Raw genomic sequence first — 16785 nt, 5'->3', positions numbered from 1 at the left:
GCCCACCCTCCTCTGTTGTTTCCAGAGCAGACTTCTCTAGGAACCCACACCCATCATGACTGCCCTGGGTCAGTCCCCTGCTGTAAAGGTAGCCACCCTTTGCTGGGCTGGTTGACCCTCGCAAGGCTCAGTTTGTCCCCTGAGAAGGCTTTTCCTTAGGATGACTACTTTTAATCCAGGTAGGGCAGCAGTGGGTCCGTGGAGCATGTCTCGGGAAGGGGCTGCGGAGTCCTGTTCCTAAGCCTAGCGTGAAGCTAAGCAGGACGTCTGTCTGGCTTGGACCCCAGAGATTCCAGTTGGTCCTAACCCCACAAATGATTCCATCTCCCACCAGAACAATCTCAAGAAGAGACAGGGAGGCAAGCTCAGATACAAAGCCGTATTTATACATTTATTTATATACGTATATTTACCTTGGAGGAAAAGAACAGTTCAGGGGGCAGGAAGCAAGCAAGCCCAGGGCTGCTTCCCTTTGCCTACTCCAGTCAGAGTTGGTACACGATAAATACGAGTCAGAGCTCAGGGATGGGAACTGGGAGTTAACTGGAAGGGGCGCTCTATGCACACGCAGGCTTTTGCAGGAGATACACTAGGAGCAGGGCTCTTGTGCATTGAGAGGCTCTATGTACAGCTTGAAGCTTGGGGGAGATTAGCCCAGTGGCTACAGGAACAAATGCCAAAGGGGACAAAGGGACGGATGGCTGCTGGATCCTGGGTAGGGCATGGAGCCAAAACACCCACTTATCAGCCCCAGCCTGCAGCTGTCAGCCTCCAGCAGGTGGCCCATTCGCTTTCCCTGCCACCCTTTCACCTTACTGGGCTTAAAACAACTTTGGTCCAAGGTTGACCCCCACCCCCTTTGAGCAGCTTGGAGCCCCCACTTGGTCCCAACCCCTGCACTGAGGACCCCTCCCCAGGCATGGAAACAGCCAGCTGCTAACCAGACTGGGGCTATGCTGTGTCCAGATGGGCTCCAGGGGGCAGTAGAGGGTCATTTTCCAGTTAAGGACTAAGGGGTGGCAGTCTAAGAACTTGCAGCCCCCTGTGGAAGCCCCAGAATCCTATTATAATGGGCGGGGCTTGGCAGTTTTAAGGCATTTAGGGAGGTTCCCCCAGTGGGAGGAGGGAGAACAGACTAGTCCTAAGGCTGCATGGTGTAGGGAGCCATGTAATTCCTATGTCAGAATGAGGGAGTGGAGCCACCTTGGGGAGGGGTCTGGGAGGCCAGATATCCCCGCTAGTCACCCAGCCCCCCAGTGCCTCCCCATCCTGAGGATAAGTGCTTTGAGATCCATGGCAGAAAGGAGGCTGCAGTGCCCAGGCTTCAAGATTTAGCCCTCCCCACCCCCACCACCCCCTAAGAGTCCTCCTGTTCAAAGCTGGAAATGAGGATGGAGAGGGGCAAGGCCTGGTTCCCAAAGAAGTGGCCAACTATCACAGGGCAAAGACAGATGGCAAGTCCCGCCCCCATGTCTGAACCCACAGCAGACATGGCGAAATGATTTCCACACTCCTTCCATGAGCCGGGATGTGGCCTCAGAACGCCGCAGGCACCCACTAAGAAAGACTAACGTTGGCACTTGACATAAGTCTTCTGCCCTAACCCAAGCCCACTGCTCTGCTCCTGGGAGAAGTGGGCAGAGATGGGGCCTACTGCCAGACACGGGCCCCCGCCGCTTGGCTGTCCAAACCCAGCACGGGAGCCCTTGATTTGGGGAGGCAAGGCCACCAGCAGACAAGGAGTGGAGAGAGAGGCCAGAGTCTTGGCAGTTGGGAGTGGAACAGATGTCTCAAGGCTCTCGGGGACACATCAGAGCCAGAGTCCTGTCTGCAAGTGTCCCCCCAGGGCTCTGACCCACTCTGGGCTTTCCATCTCCACCCTTCCACTCCTGTCCCAGTTTAAGTGCATTTTAGTAGTTACTTCATTAATAACAGCAAAAAGCTATTTGCATCCACCCACCAGCCAAGTAGGCCTGCTGCCTTGCAGGGATTCCTGCTCCTCTGCTCAGAGAGAATGATGGGTCACCGACACCGAGAGCTCTGGCAGCTCCCAGGAGCTCAGGCCGTGGGGCTGCACCACATCCTGGAGCCTCACAGGGAACTTCCTTTCCAGGAAACTCCAGGTTCAAGGGGCCAAGGCTTACCTGGCCCACGGGCCCCACTGGTTCCGCCAAGCACTCAGTGTACGTAAGGCACTCGGTGAGTCTCTAACCCATGCACGGCTGGCTTCAGTTGCCCCGGGAGCTCTTGGAGCCAAGCTCTCCCAGGGAGAAGAAACCTCCTGGGCCACACTTAAAACTTTGAAGTCCAAGTCCAGCGTAACAGTCAGACCCCCAAAAGTCCACCATCTAGCCACCTCCCAGGGAGCAGCTTTGCGGGTGAGGGCTGTCAGCCCTCCACTGATGCATGGGTCCAGCCAAGTCTCAGGGCTCGATCCAAACCCCCACTGATCTCAAAGGCGGGAGGTCCTTTCTGAGGGTTACAAGGGTTGGCTCCCAGTCTCAAAAATGGAAGCAGGGAGGGTGGGCTCTGGACAGTCCCAGGCTTCCCTTTGCCTCCAGGGCACCTGAAGCCAGCCCTCCAACCACCATATCTGGGCAGATGTGAACTGGTCCTATCTTGGTCCCAGGAGGTCTCTCTTCCGCTCCCTCTGGGGTGTGAGGGGCAACCAGCAGGAACAGCAGCTCCAGTGTGAGGACTTCCAGTTTCACCAGTCGAGGGGAGGGCCAAGCCCAGCTCAGTCTCTCCGCGGGAGAGCCGGCGGGCGGCGGGCTCCAGTGTAACACCACTGCATCCAGTGTGGAAGGGGCGCCAGGGGACCCCAGGGCCTGGTGTGGTGCTGCTTTGGGGAGGGCAGCTCAGTCACACAGGCGGTAGAAGCGGAAGTAGTAGTCCGTGGCCGGCCGGACCAAGGCCTCCGAGCTGCAGTTGGCCTGACCCTAGGTGGAAGGGCAGGAGGAATGGGCATGGTGGCTCGGGGTGCAAGGCAGGAGGCACTCCCCCCGCTGACATCGCCTGACACTGTGCCCCAAGTTCTGCCATGTGCTCTGCAATCCCCCATGCGCCCCCAAGCCCCACACAGGTACAGGTGCCTGGACCTCGGGGGCAGATGGAGTACCCATGCTCACCAGCAGTGCCACCCGGAAGTGGTAGGTAAATTCGCGGAAGGACAGGATGGTTACTGGCCACTGGTGGGAAGTGCCCTGGAGAGAGGAGAGAGGGTCAGGACAGCCCCCCACCCCTATCCCAACTAGCATCCCTCTCACATGGCCATCACAGCTCCAGGCTGTGTGGCCAGTTTTATGAACCGGAAAAGCAGAGCGCTCTGAAGAGAGAGAGGTCAGAGGGAGAGCGGTCTTTGGGAGCAATGGCAGCCGCCCTCAAGGCAGACTTTGCCAGGTACCCACAAGTCAACAGCTGCCCTCACCTGGCCCCAGCCTCTGCCCTCTCTTCTCTACCGTCCCTCTCACCCACTATGCTCCAGGCACATCAACGTATTTCATTAACCCCATCCTCACTACAGCCCAATGAGGCGATGCTGCTTATAGATGAGGAAACTGAGTTACTTGCCTACAACCACACGGTGACATGGCAGAGCCGGACTTCAAATCCATGTGTGTCATGCTCTCTGGCAGGGCAGCGTGAGGCCCAGCTACTGGCAGCTTGCCCATCTCCCACCTGAGGCTTTGGCTTCGCCTCCATATTACGTAAGCTCCACGTCTAATAAGTGCCTTGCCAGGCTCTCCCTCTGCTTTCGGGTAGTCTCCCCTCTCTTCAGGGCTACAGGGCATGGGCCCTGTGGGGGCTCTCACCCACTCTATCCTTTATTTTCTGCATGTCTTTTTTCCCTGGCTACTGCGCTGTTGGAAGGCAAGACCTGTGTGTACCCCCACCTCTGTCCCCCCACAGCTGGGTCCAGCACAGGGCCTGCGACAGAGGAGGCCCCAGTGAGTATTTGTCGACTAAACACAGGAAGGGGGAGCAGATATTCCCTTAACTTGTGCTGTGAGTCAAAACTTTGGGTCACCTGGCTGGCCCACAGCTTCCCAACTGCCGCCTACCTGGGTGGCCTGGTGGGTGTGGAGGCTCTGTGGAAAGCCCCCCTCCTCACACGGCTCCTCCTTGGACATCAGGCTGCACAGCACCACAGACACTGGGGACGAGGAGCTGGGAAAGGCCCAGTTAGCAGGGAAGTGGGGTTCCAAGTTCCTTCACCCAGCCATCCCTCCACCCCAGTTCCCCTGCCCTGCTGACAAGCCACTGAACCTTCATTCAGCCTGAAAAAGATGCCTAATAGTCAAGGTCCTAGAGGCTACAAACCCGTTCCCATCCACCATCCCCCGCGATCCTCACAGCCGCTGTGAGGCAGCAGCCCATTTTACAGATGAGGAACTGAAGGCCAGAGACTGCCAGAGTCACACAGGCAGGGAAGCATGGAGCAGTCCGCATCCCTCCTGAGTCCCCTTCCCCAAGTTGCCTGGGGTCACCGCATCTCTCCACTCCCCAGGCCACACTCACTTCATCTGCAGGGTCAGGATGAGGTGCAGTGGGGTGCCGCTGCTCACGGGGATGTGGTAGGTGAAGTTCCCAGGCCTGAAAGGGCAGAGCGGGCTCCTCAACCCAAGGCCACCCCCACAGGCCCCACCCCAATTGACTCCTGAGCACCCCCGTCTATACTAGAGCCTGTCAGGGGCCTATAAAGGAACTGCCCCACCTTGTGGGATTAGTTCCTGCATGATGGGGGCAAGATCTGGACATATGTACTGCTGGGCTCATGTCACCTGAGGGAACCTGTCCTTGGGGTGAAGGGAGGGAGCCAAGCCCACCTGCAGGCATGCCCTGGAGCGCAGTACTGGGAGGTGATGGGCATAGAATTCTCCAGCACCTGGATGGAGGTCAGGGAGGGCGCCAGGTCTGCAAGGAGAGAGGCTGTTGGGGCAGGAAGGAAGATGACGAGGACACAGGAGAAGCCAAGCCTTTCATCGCCAGACTTGGATCAGTTACTCACACCCTAGTGAGTAAGCTTCAGGTGATTCTTTCTAGACCCTACAATGGCCAGGGGCACAGCACCCTCTTCCCCAGCAGCCCTACGACTAGCCAGTTCCCATGAGCCTGAGGTCTGTCTCCTTAACACAACCAGAACACCCAGGAGCAGAGACGGGCTTCCATGTCCCTTGCCAGGGGTGTACAGAAGCCCGTTCTTCAGGCCTCTGTTCCTGATGGCACACCTTTTCCCCACTCTGGGTCCGGGGAAGTCAAGCTGGTAGCTAGAAATCGGTGGGAGTGCTCACAGATGCAAATCTGGCTCGTCCTGCACACGCCCCACCCGCACCTCACAGAGAGCCAATTGTTAAACATCTACCAGCACACTTCTGCTTGTGGCCCTCTCTGAGGGTGGGGATGGGGCTGAAGTGTGACATGGGGGTGGGGAGACAAGGCTTTCTTATCCATCTCAGTTCACCTGCAGGCTTGCTGCTGCCTGACCATCCACCAGGGAGGAGAAGCCAGGGCCATTAGCCACGGAACATTTGCTGGACCTGGTATATTTTCACCCAAGGACCCCAACAGGACCCAGAATGCCCCCATGGGGCCATGGACAGGTATCAGATACAGACATTACGGAGCGCGCCCTTGCACTTCTCTTCTGGGCACACTCCCACTGTCCTACAGAGACACTCAGCTCCAACATCACCTTCCTGACCCTTCCGATAGCCTCCCCACGTCAGCCTGGGCTGACTACCCTCCTCAGTCGCCAGGCCACCTGTGCAGCCCCTTAGAGCCTCGTCACACTGCTGTGTTTTGGTGACTGTGAGCTCTTTGGGAGCAGGGCATGTATGTGTTCATCGCCTCCAGTGCCCTGTACTGAGCCAGCCACACGGCAGGGCCCAGGAAATGGCTGCCTCGTGAGCATCTAGCCCGTGGGGGTTTCCCCATCACTTTGAACTTCAATCTCTGCGAGCCACAGTTTCTAAGCTTTTGTTTCTTTAAGCCACAAAACCCATCAAATGACAGCTGAAGAGGACGTCCAATCCCCAGAGCAGAGCTGTCTGGCTGAAACCAATAAGGCTCTGGCCTCCCTTTCACACCCTGGGGCACCTCGAGGAACCCAGTTTGAAAACTTCTGCAATAAAGAGTTCCCTAGCTTCGTTAAACCAAGGGTCTGAGGTTTGCAAAAATTGAGGGGACTGACCCTATATAGAACCCTCCTCACTCTGGCATGGTGACACAGACGGAGCCAGGCAGATTTGGGATCAAATTCCAGCTCTGCTGCTGATGGGTTGTATGACCTTGGGAAAGCCACTTCACTTGTCTACAGTCTGCACAATGGGGGAAATTCCTTTCATGCAGGAGTGCTGTGAGAATTGCACTAGGTGATCTGTGTAAGGCTCCTGGCCTGATTCCTGGTACTTACGAACGCTCAGCTAGTGTCACTGATTGACAGTTGTGCACCCAAGCACTCCGGTGCCTGGGCTGAAATGGGCCCTGGCCAGTGAGCTGAGCCTGGCTGGGCTGAGAGGTGTAGGGGGTAGGACAAGTACCTGGCTGGTCCTGGGCCTCAGTGGGCTGGGCAGGGCCCAGGCCAGGGTGGGGGGCCCCTCGGCGGGCTCGGCTATGGAGACCAAGGCTGGGGCTGTTCTTGGTTTTGCCCTGTCCCCCAGGGAAGGGGACGACAGGGCTAGCCACAGGCTCCAAGCTCTTTGGATGCTTGAAGTGGCCAATGCCATTGGCTGACAGGCCCCAGGACTTGGCTCTGATGTTGGTGACTGGCAGTAGGGCCATCTGGCTGGGGCCTGTGGATAGAACCAGGGACAGGTGAGAAGAGGAAACTGGCTGCCTCCTGCCCAGCTATCTCTAGGGCCCCACTGGACTCTGGGTGACCCCCCTCTGTCTCTTGTTCCTCTTAGGGGGACTCCCCCCCAATCTTTTCCAGAGCCTAATTCTAGGTTCCAGGAGACCCTACCCCCTGCCCTCCTCCCCCCACCCCACACCCCGGCCAACGAGTCTTTGGAACCTTTCTCTGGACTCAGGTAAAACCCCCCTCAACCCAAACCCTGGCTCCAAAATAGCCATACCTGAGCGGTTGGTGGAGGGACTGGGGCTGAGACCCTGACTGGGGTTAAAACTGGGGCCAAGACTAGGGTCAGTGGCAGGGCTTGGAGTGGGTGAGGAGCAGCAGACGACCGGGCAGGGGTGGCTGGAACAGAGGTCTAAGGCACGGATGGCTGGGCCTGGGGCCAAGCTGATGAGGCCAGTGGTAACTGAAGAAGCCAGAGGCTGTATGAGCCAGAGGCAGGCAGCAGAGTCCCCATCCCAGAACACAGCCACCTCGCCCCCATCCCATCCCTCCAGACACACCCCAGGCACGCACCCAGCAGCAAAGAGGGCTGTGTGCCTGGCAGCCCAGTAGTCACAGGGGACTGTCGGAGCTGAGTGGTCCCAAAGCTCTGGCTGGACCTGCTGGGGAATGGTGGGCTGAGCTCAGAGGAGCTGGGAGAGTCTGAGGAGGGAGGCCTGGGAGTCCCAGAGAAGCAAGAGGGGCAGGAGGAGGTGGACAGGGAACGTGGAAAGGAGGCAGGAAGAAGGGTGGCAGGAGCCAGAGGTAGGAGGGATGGGGCTTGGTATAGACACGTACCATGGGCACATGGCCTCACTCCCCCCAGGGGTCTGGGGCCGGAGCAGGGCCAGAAGACAGGAAGTGGACACGGCAAAAGAGCTAAGGAGCAGCAGAGAGGTAAAGGGGCGAAAGAGGTGCAGGGAAGGAGAGAGAAGACACAGTCAGACATGGCCCCAGATGCTGAGGCTGACAGTGGGCAGACAGAGCCCAAGGTCCCATCCTAGCCCTTCTTTGCCCCAACCCCCAGCCCAGCTTGGACCCCTCATATGCCCCTGACTCTCAGAGGCCCACTACCTGGAGACACTGAATAGGTCAGAGAGAAACATCGGCTTCTGCAGGGACTGGAAAGCAGTTGCCCCCTTCCAGGGAGACTCTCCCACCCACCCCCACAAATCCCCAGCAGGCTGACATCCTGAGGTGGAATCCCCTTTAGAGGGACAGCCTCTGTGGCTCCTCTGACCCTGGGCTGCCCATCAAAGCCCCACCTGGCCTGGCGGCTCAGCCGGGGGCCAGGCCTCCAGAGACGTACCCATCTGTTTCTACCAGGTCTTCCTCAGTGCGCAGGCTCAGCACGTACAGTGTGGACATGGACACCACGCTGGGAACCGCAGAAAACGGCCACAGTTAGAGCTGGTGCCACTGTCCAGCACCCTCTCTCTAGGGCAGGGCCTGGGCTCCCAGGTGAAGCCTGGAAAGGGTCTCTCAGCCCCAGTGGGATGAGACATAATGAGGCAGCCCACCTTCCCCAAGACCTCAGGGGCTCTCCCATGCCACGTCTTCCTCTTCCCCCAGGCCTGGGTCTGTGGGCAGCTCGACTCCCCCAGCCAGCCACCCCAGAGCCTGCGGGGCAATTCACCTGAAGGCCATGACCACCACCAGGGCAATGATGGTTCCCTGCAGGAAACGCTGGCTGATGCAGGCCTGGTCTGGGACCACAGACGATGGCTGAGGACCACGAGATAAAAGGGGGAGAAGCAGAAAAGGACCAGACTTAGGGAGCCCATGGTCTCACCCACTGTGGGCTCTGATGGAGGCGGGGGTGTCAAGGACTGCTCATTCCCGTGAGGGCAGGGGGAGAAGAAGGAGAAACGAGGCAGGGAGGGCTAGAGAGTCTGGACTGGAAGGGAAGAGCTTGAAGTGAGCCTGGAGAGAGGCAAGCTGTAAAGGGAGGGGATATGGAGGCCCCAGTCAACCTGCCTCCCACCCCTGCCCACCCTCACCTTGCTGGCCACCTTGGGGGGCCTTTTCTTGTGGGGAACACTGCCTGACCGGCTGAACTGGCTCCCTGCGTGGCTACAGCAAGAAGAACAGGGTGAGAGATGCCTCTGGGAAGGGTCTTGCCCTCCCCTACCCCGCGCCCCCACCTGAAGGCGCCTGAGCTGCCAGTGGACTTGAGGCTGTCCAGTCGCCGCAGTTTGGCCAGTTTGTGGCTCCAGCGCTCCAGCTCATCAATGCGTGTCTCCAGGTTGTCGGTCAGCTTGCATAGCTCCTTTACAGCACCCACATTCTCCATGAAGATGCGCTCCTGCCATGGGCAATGGGCAATGTGGAGGGCATGGCCCGCCCCTGGGAGCCCCAGGCTACAGGCCCGGCGGGGAGCCTCTGAGCCTCCACACCCAGGCTAGCCTCTCCTCCAGCCCAGCCTCAGCGCTCATGGCTCCCTATGCCTGCCTCCAAACAGCATCCCCACCCCTGCACCTTGGCTCAGGCCATCCTGCCTGCCTGGACAGCCCTTCCCAGCCCGTCAGCATGCCTTGTCTCCCAGGGGCTCCCACCGTCCAATCGTCCCCCTCTCGTGCACATGGTGTCTCAGACTTCAGCACTGCACTATTCATCTGAGGCCAAAACATACTACATGCTTCTTGGAGCCCAGCCTCACCGCCAGGTACATTACAAACACCATCCTTACAATAAACCACGTGTTTGAGCTTTGCATTTGCCACATGAGCATGTCTCAGCAGTTACTACTGTTACTCGCCTTCTGCAGGGGAGAAAAATGACCTTCGGAGATGTTCCTCTTGCCCTTGATCACACAACCATAGAGTGGCCAAGTCCCCACCTTCCCCTTGAAGGCTCACCCCCTTCCCTGTAGGGTGGGAGGGGGCCCTGGAGGCAGCCTGAGAGAAGATTGGGCTGCCCCTTCCCTTTGCACTTCAGGGTCCCCAGTCTCTAAGGAGGGGTGAGTGCCCTCCAGCTAGCCTGCCCCTTCAGCTCCCTCTGGTTCTCCCTCAGCACAGACCTTGTTCACCACCAGGAAGTTTTCTATGGTTTTCCCATTCGCAAAGACCACATCTCCAGTGTCCTTTACGGCTTCAGGCAGGATCTCCTTCACCTCCTGGGCGATGACACCTGGGGAGGGACAAGCCAAGTGTGTATGTGGGGGGAATGACTACCCACAGTATCTAATTTAAGGAGGGGACAGGGGCTAAAGGGCGGAGTTCTGAGGGCTAGAGATCTGAGTTCCACGGAGCCTTGAAGCATGAAGCAGGGGGCTCCCGCGGACAGTGGACAAGTGTTCACGGGTTGTATTTCCAGGAGTCAAGGTGAGGGCTTCCTTAAGCTGCGAGGAGGGGCAGATTTCTGGAAGTAAGGATCCCAGGGAAAGGGGGCAGTGATCCAGGAGGATTAAGGCAGGATTCGTCCAAGGGGAAGAGGGGCAAGGATTCCTGGCCACGAGTCCCGGACTTGCAGTGTTAAGGGGCGAGGTACCGGGACCTCGGGAGGAGCCATTTCCCAGGGTCTGAGAGACAGGACCTCTCCTGCGCAGGGATCCAGAGGATGGAGGTACAGGAGTCAAGGGGAGGGGTTCCTGGGAGGAGGGGCTCCAGAGGACAGGGGACCAGGGGACCAGGGGACGGGGGCGGAGTTCCTGAAGGCCGAGGTTACTGGCTTCCCGAACTCCAGCCCAAGTCCGTGCAGGCCGGTCCCTACCCGTCTCTGGCGCCGCGGCCTCGATGCCGGCTGTGGCGGCAAACTCCGGCTTGTATCTGTAGTGCACCAGCCGCATGCGCGAGATCCTCTTCAGCTGCTCCGTGGTGTCCACCTGCGCAGAAGTCACCACCGAGACTGAACCCCTCCTCTCCTGGCCCGTCTGGAGCGGGCCCCAGGGCCCAGGACGGCGACAGCCCGGAGGTTGCAGTGTGGCGGGGAGACCCTGCTACCGAGATTCCTTGATCCAGACCTTCCAGGGCCAGCCTCCCCCTCCGCCTTCCCCTTAAGCACCCCACTTCCTTCGGGGCCGGCCCATACAAACCCCGCCCCGGGCCCACCCCTAGCACGAGCCCCTCCCATTCGTAGCTCAGTTGTCCCCGCCCACAGCCCCAACCCACCTCCTGCACGTGCTCCTTGGCCCGCAGGTCCGAGGGGTGCATGAGCGAGCCCATGACCTTGACGTTGCCGTGCACGACCAGCGCCTCATCGGGCCTGTCGGTGTTGATGCCCACACGGCCATGGTGGAAGACAGTGTCGGGCACCTGCGCCCGCTGCCACAGCACGTCGCTGTCGCTCTCAAACTGACCTGGGTTGGAGGCCTAGCGCGAATTGAGGTTGGATAGATCAGTCCTGGGGGATGGGAAACCTGCAGCCACCCCTTCAGCTCCAGCCAGGGCTCCTCACCCCACCATGCCCAATTTTAACTGTCCCTCCCATCGTGGCAACTTTCAGTCACTTGTGAGATCTCAAGGCTCTGTCCACCTCCACACTTTACTGTGGAGACACTGAGGCCCAGAGAGGGTGGGAGACTTGCCCAACGCCACACAGCCAGTGCCCAGCAGACTCAGCACTCCCGCCCCTGACTCCCCAGTACCCGCACATTTCTCCCGGGTGCTGTTTCTCCCAGCTCTGGGGAGGGTTCTCAAGCCCTTGGGGGGAGATGGCCCTCACCCGCACGATGATGCGCTCCGAGATCTGGGCAGCCAGCGTGTAGTTCTGGTTCTGTGCATGGGCTTGGAGGGCCACCACCAGCATGAAGTACCTGGGGCACAGGAGGTGTTAGAGGCACCCACGGTCCTGCCCCACCTGCTTCTGCCCACCCGTCCACCCCGTCACCCTTCCCAGGTCAGAGGCACACTGAACAAAACTGCCCACCGGGTCATCTCCCCCAGGCTTCCAGAACATCCCATCCTACAGAGGAGGAACCAGAGTCTCCACTAGGGGGCAGAAGTTCCCCAGTGCGCACAGTTAGGCAGCCACAGAGCTGTTCCTTAATCCAGAAGCGGAGCTGCTCTCATCCTTAAATTAGTTAAGGGCTCTGAGTTTTGGGTTCCTCATCATAGAATGGGTCACTATGTAGGACTCTGCCTGGTGTGCTACACCGGATGGCATCTTCCTGCCCCTCCTCCTCATAAATGGAGGGACCCAGGTCAGGGATCTACTCTGCTCACCTCTGGTCAGGGTTGGGTTTGCCCTTCTTACGCATGTTGTTGGCGGTGGTCTCGCTGAAGTGCAAGCGCCCCACAGTCACCTTTGTGACCTGCTCAGGGGGCAGACTGACCCTGCAGAGGAGGGGCAAGGTGCTCAGGGGCGGGGACGAGGGTGGTGGAGAACCAGGCCAAAGTGGGGCACCCAGGTGTGGGCGGTGGACATTGTGGGTGGCTGCCTGGCCCCCTCAGCTCCCAAACCAGCTCCAGGGTCAGGCCTCCTCCCAAGTACCACCCACCCAAGGGGTCAGACACTCACGTGACAGGGTTGAAGGGCCGCTTGCTTCGGTCTGACTGAGACTGCTCGATGTTGATGGACTGGTTCAGGGCCTCCAGCTAGAGGAAGAGCAGAGCCCAGGGGTACCTCAGGGTTTGGCTCCCCACCTGGTCCTGTCCCCCTTCAGCCTCTCAGCCCAGGCCTGGCCCAGCTGGAGCTTATGAGGAAACGGGGGACACTGCCCTCCCCTCAGCCTCACTTCCCCGTAAACACAGGTACCTTCTCCTAAAAGCCACATGCCCCACAGACCCACACCCATACATCTGCGTGCATGCATGAGCACACACGCTCCAGTCACCCTCACAGCCCCCAGTCCATACCCACATTCCCCCGACTCTGGGCACCTCCCCCCAAACTGGGCTCTACAAACACTCACTCACACCCAAATGCACTCACTCCCAGCCCGCTTCCTGTACCCATGTGCCCTCAACCCCTCCAAGGGCACTGGCTGAGCCATGCCAACAATCGGGGCCCAGCTCAAGACACTGAAAGAGACACACCCAGCCATGCCCTCAGGGAGCTCATGGGCTCAAAATCAACATCCACTAAGGTTGTGTGGGGAAGGGGGTTATAGGGGAGGGGCCTCTAAGTCAAGATGGGCTTCAGAGCAGGTGTCCGAGAGGACCGCAGCAGAGTGGACAGTGAAAGTCAAGGAGCTGTCAGCCAGGAGAGGAGGAATGGAATGGGTGGTCAGAGGGCATCCCAGAGAAAAGAAGCCACAAGGAAGACAGAACTATGAATGGGCACAAGCAGTCCTGGGCACAGCAAATGGCAGGGCTGGAGAGAAAGGCTGGGCCCCAAAGGCCTTTGTGGGCTAATCTGAGAAGTCAGGGCTTTGCCAGGAGGGCACTGGGGGCTTTGGGAGAATGGGGAGTGTCGTGCCCACGCGTGTCTCATATGGAACTCGAGTCAGAAGTCAGAGTGGAAGCTGCTGTGGACATTGAGATGAGGAGAGGACGATGACCTCGTCAGGTGAGAGGCAGAGGGGAGGAGAGGAGGGGAAACAGGGCCTGGTGCATGATGGTGCAAGTGGGGGGGGGGCCTGGTGCAAGTGGGCCCCTGGTTTATGGCTTGGGTGACCAGGGCCCTGTAGCCCTATTCCTGAGAGGGGAGCCCAAGTTTGCAGGGAGTTCATTTGGGGATGTGGAGCTGAGGTGGCTGACAGAGCTGTCAGGAGAGGGGTCTTAGCTGGGGTCACAGGGTGGAGACAGGAAGAAGGAGCATGAGCGAGAAGAATGCTGAGGAGCAGGATGGTTAAGGGGCAGCACGGGGAGAGAAGGCAGGAATAGTGGGGCAGGGGTGGACTTGGCCACGAGGAGTTTCCTCAAGATACACTCACTTCGTTTGGGGGTCTTTTAATGCCCCTAAGCCTTCCTGGCCCTCCTGCCGCCCCTCCTTGCCAAGTCCCCAAACCTGCCTTCACTCCATGCAGCTTCAGGTAGAAGCAGTCAAGGGGCTTGAGGCCTTCGGGAGTCTTGACGTACTTGGGCTCGCCCAGCATGCCAATGTACACAGTCACCTGGAAGTGGTTCTTCTTCTGGCACACGAAGGCATCGTCACCCACCGAAAAGTTGAAACCCTTGTCGGCGTCCACACGGTAGGTGAGCATGGGCCTGGGGGCAGGGGAGGGCACTCACCGGAGTCCTCAAAGCCAAGCCTGGAACGTCAGTCCCCACCACATCTGTGTGCCAATTTCCTACCCTGAACCCCCCTATCACAGGGTTGCCCCCACTTCTCAGAAATGGAAACTGAGTCCCCGGAGGATTTGGGCTCAGGTCCGCCATCTCAGCCACTATTCTTTCCTCTACATGCCTGGGACCATCCTGCCCTGGAGAAGCGGAGGTAGAGCAAGACACTTGAAGCCCAGCAGATGGGAGGGAATCGCTGAGGAGGGGGCTTGACAGCCCCTCAGCACTCTTGGCTCCTTCCCAGAATGCTGCCTGAAGCCCCCTCCCTCATGGGAGATGGGGTTAGAGGGGATGGTCTGTGGAGCCTCACTGTGCTTGACAGCTGGTTGCCATGGATACGGTGGAACCAGGCGCCAGCTCTGAGCTGGCCCAGCCCCTGCCCACCGGCTCACTCAAGCCCCCAAACATTCTCATTCTGACTCCTCCATATGCCCAGGGGGGCGGGGGGGACAGGGGCACTCTGGGAAGCTAAACTCAGCCTCAGTTTGCTCATCTGTTGCTGGGAAAGTGTTCCAAGTCTGGACCCTTTGAGGGATCTCCAGGTGTCAGAAAAGGGAGCAATTACTGGCCCGCTCTCACCCAGGTCCCCAGGCACAAGCAGTGCCCCTGATGCCTGGTGCCTGCCTGGAGGAAGCTGGGCAGAGAGAATGTTTCCAAACTGAGGGAAGAGGACTTTGGGCCTGGCTAACATTTACAGGAAAGCCTGGGACTAACCGCGTCTCTCTGCCGAGGCTCCACCCACATGCCTGCCCTAGAGGAACACCCAGGAAGTGCCTGGGCCACACTGGGGGCCTCAGCTGGCAGCTTCCTGGCCTCGGGACCTGGAGTGGCAAGGCTGGCCAAATAAGTGTAGGAGTAAGACTGGGAGTCCTTGCCAGTCCATAGCGGCTGGACCCTCCCAAGGCCTCCCCTGACCCTTGCTGGGCCTCAAGGGACCCTTCAGCCCCCACAGTAGCTGAAGCCCCCAGCTCTGAGGGCTTTGGGCTAAGAATCCCATAGAATCTCAGGTGTCCAGCTCCAGGAGGCTGGTCTCAGCTGTGAGAGCGTCCAAGGCTAGCCTCGCAGCCCAGGCCTGGTGTGTGTCCGGGTGAGTTGAAGGAAGCCATGCCCTTACCCCTCACTGGCTTTCTGCAGGAGTGAGGGGAGTGGTCCCATAGTGCACCTGGCCAGGCCAGGAAGCTGAATCCAGGTGGGTGTTGAGGAAGGGCTAGGAATGCCAGGCAGCCTCTGACCCAGTCCTCCCCCCACTTGGCCTCCCTTCCAGGGAGCGGGCTGCTGGAAGGGCCCTGCTGACTCTCAGCTTCCTGCTACCTTCCTGGAATGCAGAGGAGGTGGAGGGGAAGGAGGAGCCAGAAAACACCCATCCACACACTTCTCCCTGACTTGGCCCCCACCAGCCCCTCCCTCCCTGGCAGATACCCCCTTCTGGAAGGAGGCCTTGGGCTGGTCCAGGAGTCAGGAACCCTGAGCAGGGCAGAGCGAGGACTGGCGCTCAGGGTTCCTGACTCCTGGGCCAGCCGGCCTGTCTGCTTCTATGTACAAGGGCCACCTTGTGCCCAGTGTGCTCCCAGGCTCTCCCAGGACCATGATGCCAGGGCTGGGGGGCCCTGGCTGGCTGAGCAGGAGAGGGGGGAGCAGCAGAGATCACTTACAGCTCCTTGTAATTTGCATCGTACAGAGTCGCCCACTTGCTCTGCTGGTGTGGTTGCCACTTGATGGACTGGTAGTTGGGGTCCAGGTAGGAGCCACTGAGGCTGTCACTATCCTGCAGGAGACCTGGAGGGAGGGAACGCCTGTGAGAGCCCTGGGCCCCACGCCCCAACTTGAAGGGCTAATCCCATGTGGGGTAAAGCAGGCCAGCCACGTACCTGGTGAGGGTGCACCTGCTGGGTGCCAAGGTGGCGTCTGGACCCGGGCAATGCTGAGGGGCAAGGAGCCGGGGCCCGGTGAGAGTGGGCCCTGGGGAGGCCAGGATGGGGATGGAGCCCTAGTGGGGTGCGGAGGCAGGGCTGTCACAGTCCCAGGCTCTTGTTTGATCATTCCATTCAGCATCTGGGCATTGAGGGTGTTGGGGGGCGATTCAGAATGCTTCCTCTTCTTGGAGGGATGTGTGGGAAGCCTGGGAGGACAGAGGTGTGGGCCATGGGGGGCTGGCTCTCCCTGAGCCTGCTCCCCTTGGGCAGTGCCACCGCTCCCCTCTCTACCCTGTTTCTACAGGATGTACCCAGCCCGGCGGACACCACCTGCAGGAAGCCCACAGGCTTCACCTCCTAATGCTCCCGCATCCCTCTGTGTTGTCATTCTGTTTCTGTCACTCCTCCCTACCCCTCAAACTGTAAGATCCAGGAAGGCAGGAGCCACACCTGACTTGTTTGTCTGTGTTTCCCCGTCACACCCAAGGGTCCTGGCACACACAGTCCTCAGAATCATGCGTGGAATGAATGAGTTGGTCCCTTCCCTGGGATGGCATTCTCAGTGTCACCCAGTAGAGTGACAGCTCTCTGAACAGCAGCCTCCATGGTTAGAAACAGGCCACAGAGGGCCTGGGCCACAAAGGCAGGAAGGAGAGTTTCTTGGAAGGGGATGAAGATCTGGGGGCGCTGCACAGCACCCCTTGTCCTTCTGGTTGACAGAAAGTTTTGGCAGGGGACTCTTTCCTTAAACTAAATCTTTCACGAAATCTCAATGTGTAAAACACAAAAAGACAATTCTGTGGTTGGAGTCAGAGCAGCGAGCTTGGGTCTGCACCTGGAACCTCCTCAGAAACCTGAGGACTCCACGACACAG

At 59.2% G+C, this 16785-nt stretch overlaps 1 protein-coding gene across 6 annotated transcripts in view; it reads right to left on the bottom strand.

The window, feature by feature from the left end:
- Positions 1-365: 365 nt before the first annotated feature.
- MYRF (myelin regulatory factor) overlaps positions 366-16785 on the bottom strand; it is a 33689-nt gene continuing 17269 nt past the window's right edge. For 3 of the 6 annotated variants that reach the window (XM_074336477.2, XM_074336483.2, XM_074336481.2), the window contains 22 exons: positions 15867-16117; positions 15651-15774; positions 13728-13923; positions 12293-12369; positions 11998-12108; positions 11498-11588; positions 10945-11145; positions 10547-10658; positions 9855-9964; positions 8980-9140; positions 8836-8908; positions 8472-8560; positions 8145-8213; positions 7634-7714; positions 7370-7458; positions 7074-7259; positions 6540-6791; positions 4827-4914; positions 4519-4593; positions 4062-4167; positions 3129-3203; positions 366-2939 (listed from right to left, as the gene is read on the bottom strand). In XM_074336477.2, coding sequence (XP_074192578.2) covers positions 2859-2939; positions 3129-3203; positions 4062-4167; positions 4519-4593; positions 4827-4914; positions 6540-6791; positions 7074-7259; positions 7370-7458; positions 7634-7714; positions 8145-8213; positions 8472-8560; positions 8836-8908; positions 8980-9140; positions 9855-9964; positions 10547-10658; positions 10945-11145; positions 11498-11588; positions 11998-12108; positions 12293-12369; positions 13728-13923; positions 15651-15774; positions 15867-16117 — 2698 coding nt within the window. In that variant the 3' untranslated portion in view covers positions 366-2858. The remainder of the gene's footprint in view (positions 2940-3128; positions 3204-4061; positions 4168-4518; positions 4594-4826; positions 4915-6539; positions 6792-7073; positions 7260-7369; positions 7459-7633; positions 7715-8144; positions 8214-8471; positions 8561-8835; positions 8909-8979; positions 9141-9854; positions 9965-10546; positions 10659-10944; positions 11146-11497; positions 11589-11997; positions 12109-12292; positions 12370-13727; positions 13924-15650; positions 15775-15866; positions 16118-16785) is intronic. The other 3 variants (XM_074336479.2, XM_074336482.2, XM_074336478.2) reach the window with 2 other exon arrangements.

Source organism: Rhinolophus sinicus, chromosome 14, assembly GCF_057876585.1.
Source record: "Rhinolophus sinicus isolate RSI-liver-muscle chromosome 14, RSI-T2T, whole genome shotgun sequence".
Taxonomy (NCBI): Eukaryota; Metazoa; Chordata; class Mammalia; order Chiroptera; family Rhinolophidae; genus Rhinolophus; species Rhinolophus sinicus.
The sequence above is the reverse complement of the archived record's forward strand: the minus strand, read 5'-3'. Positions and strand labels throughout refer to the sequence as shown.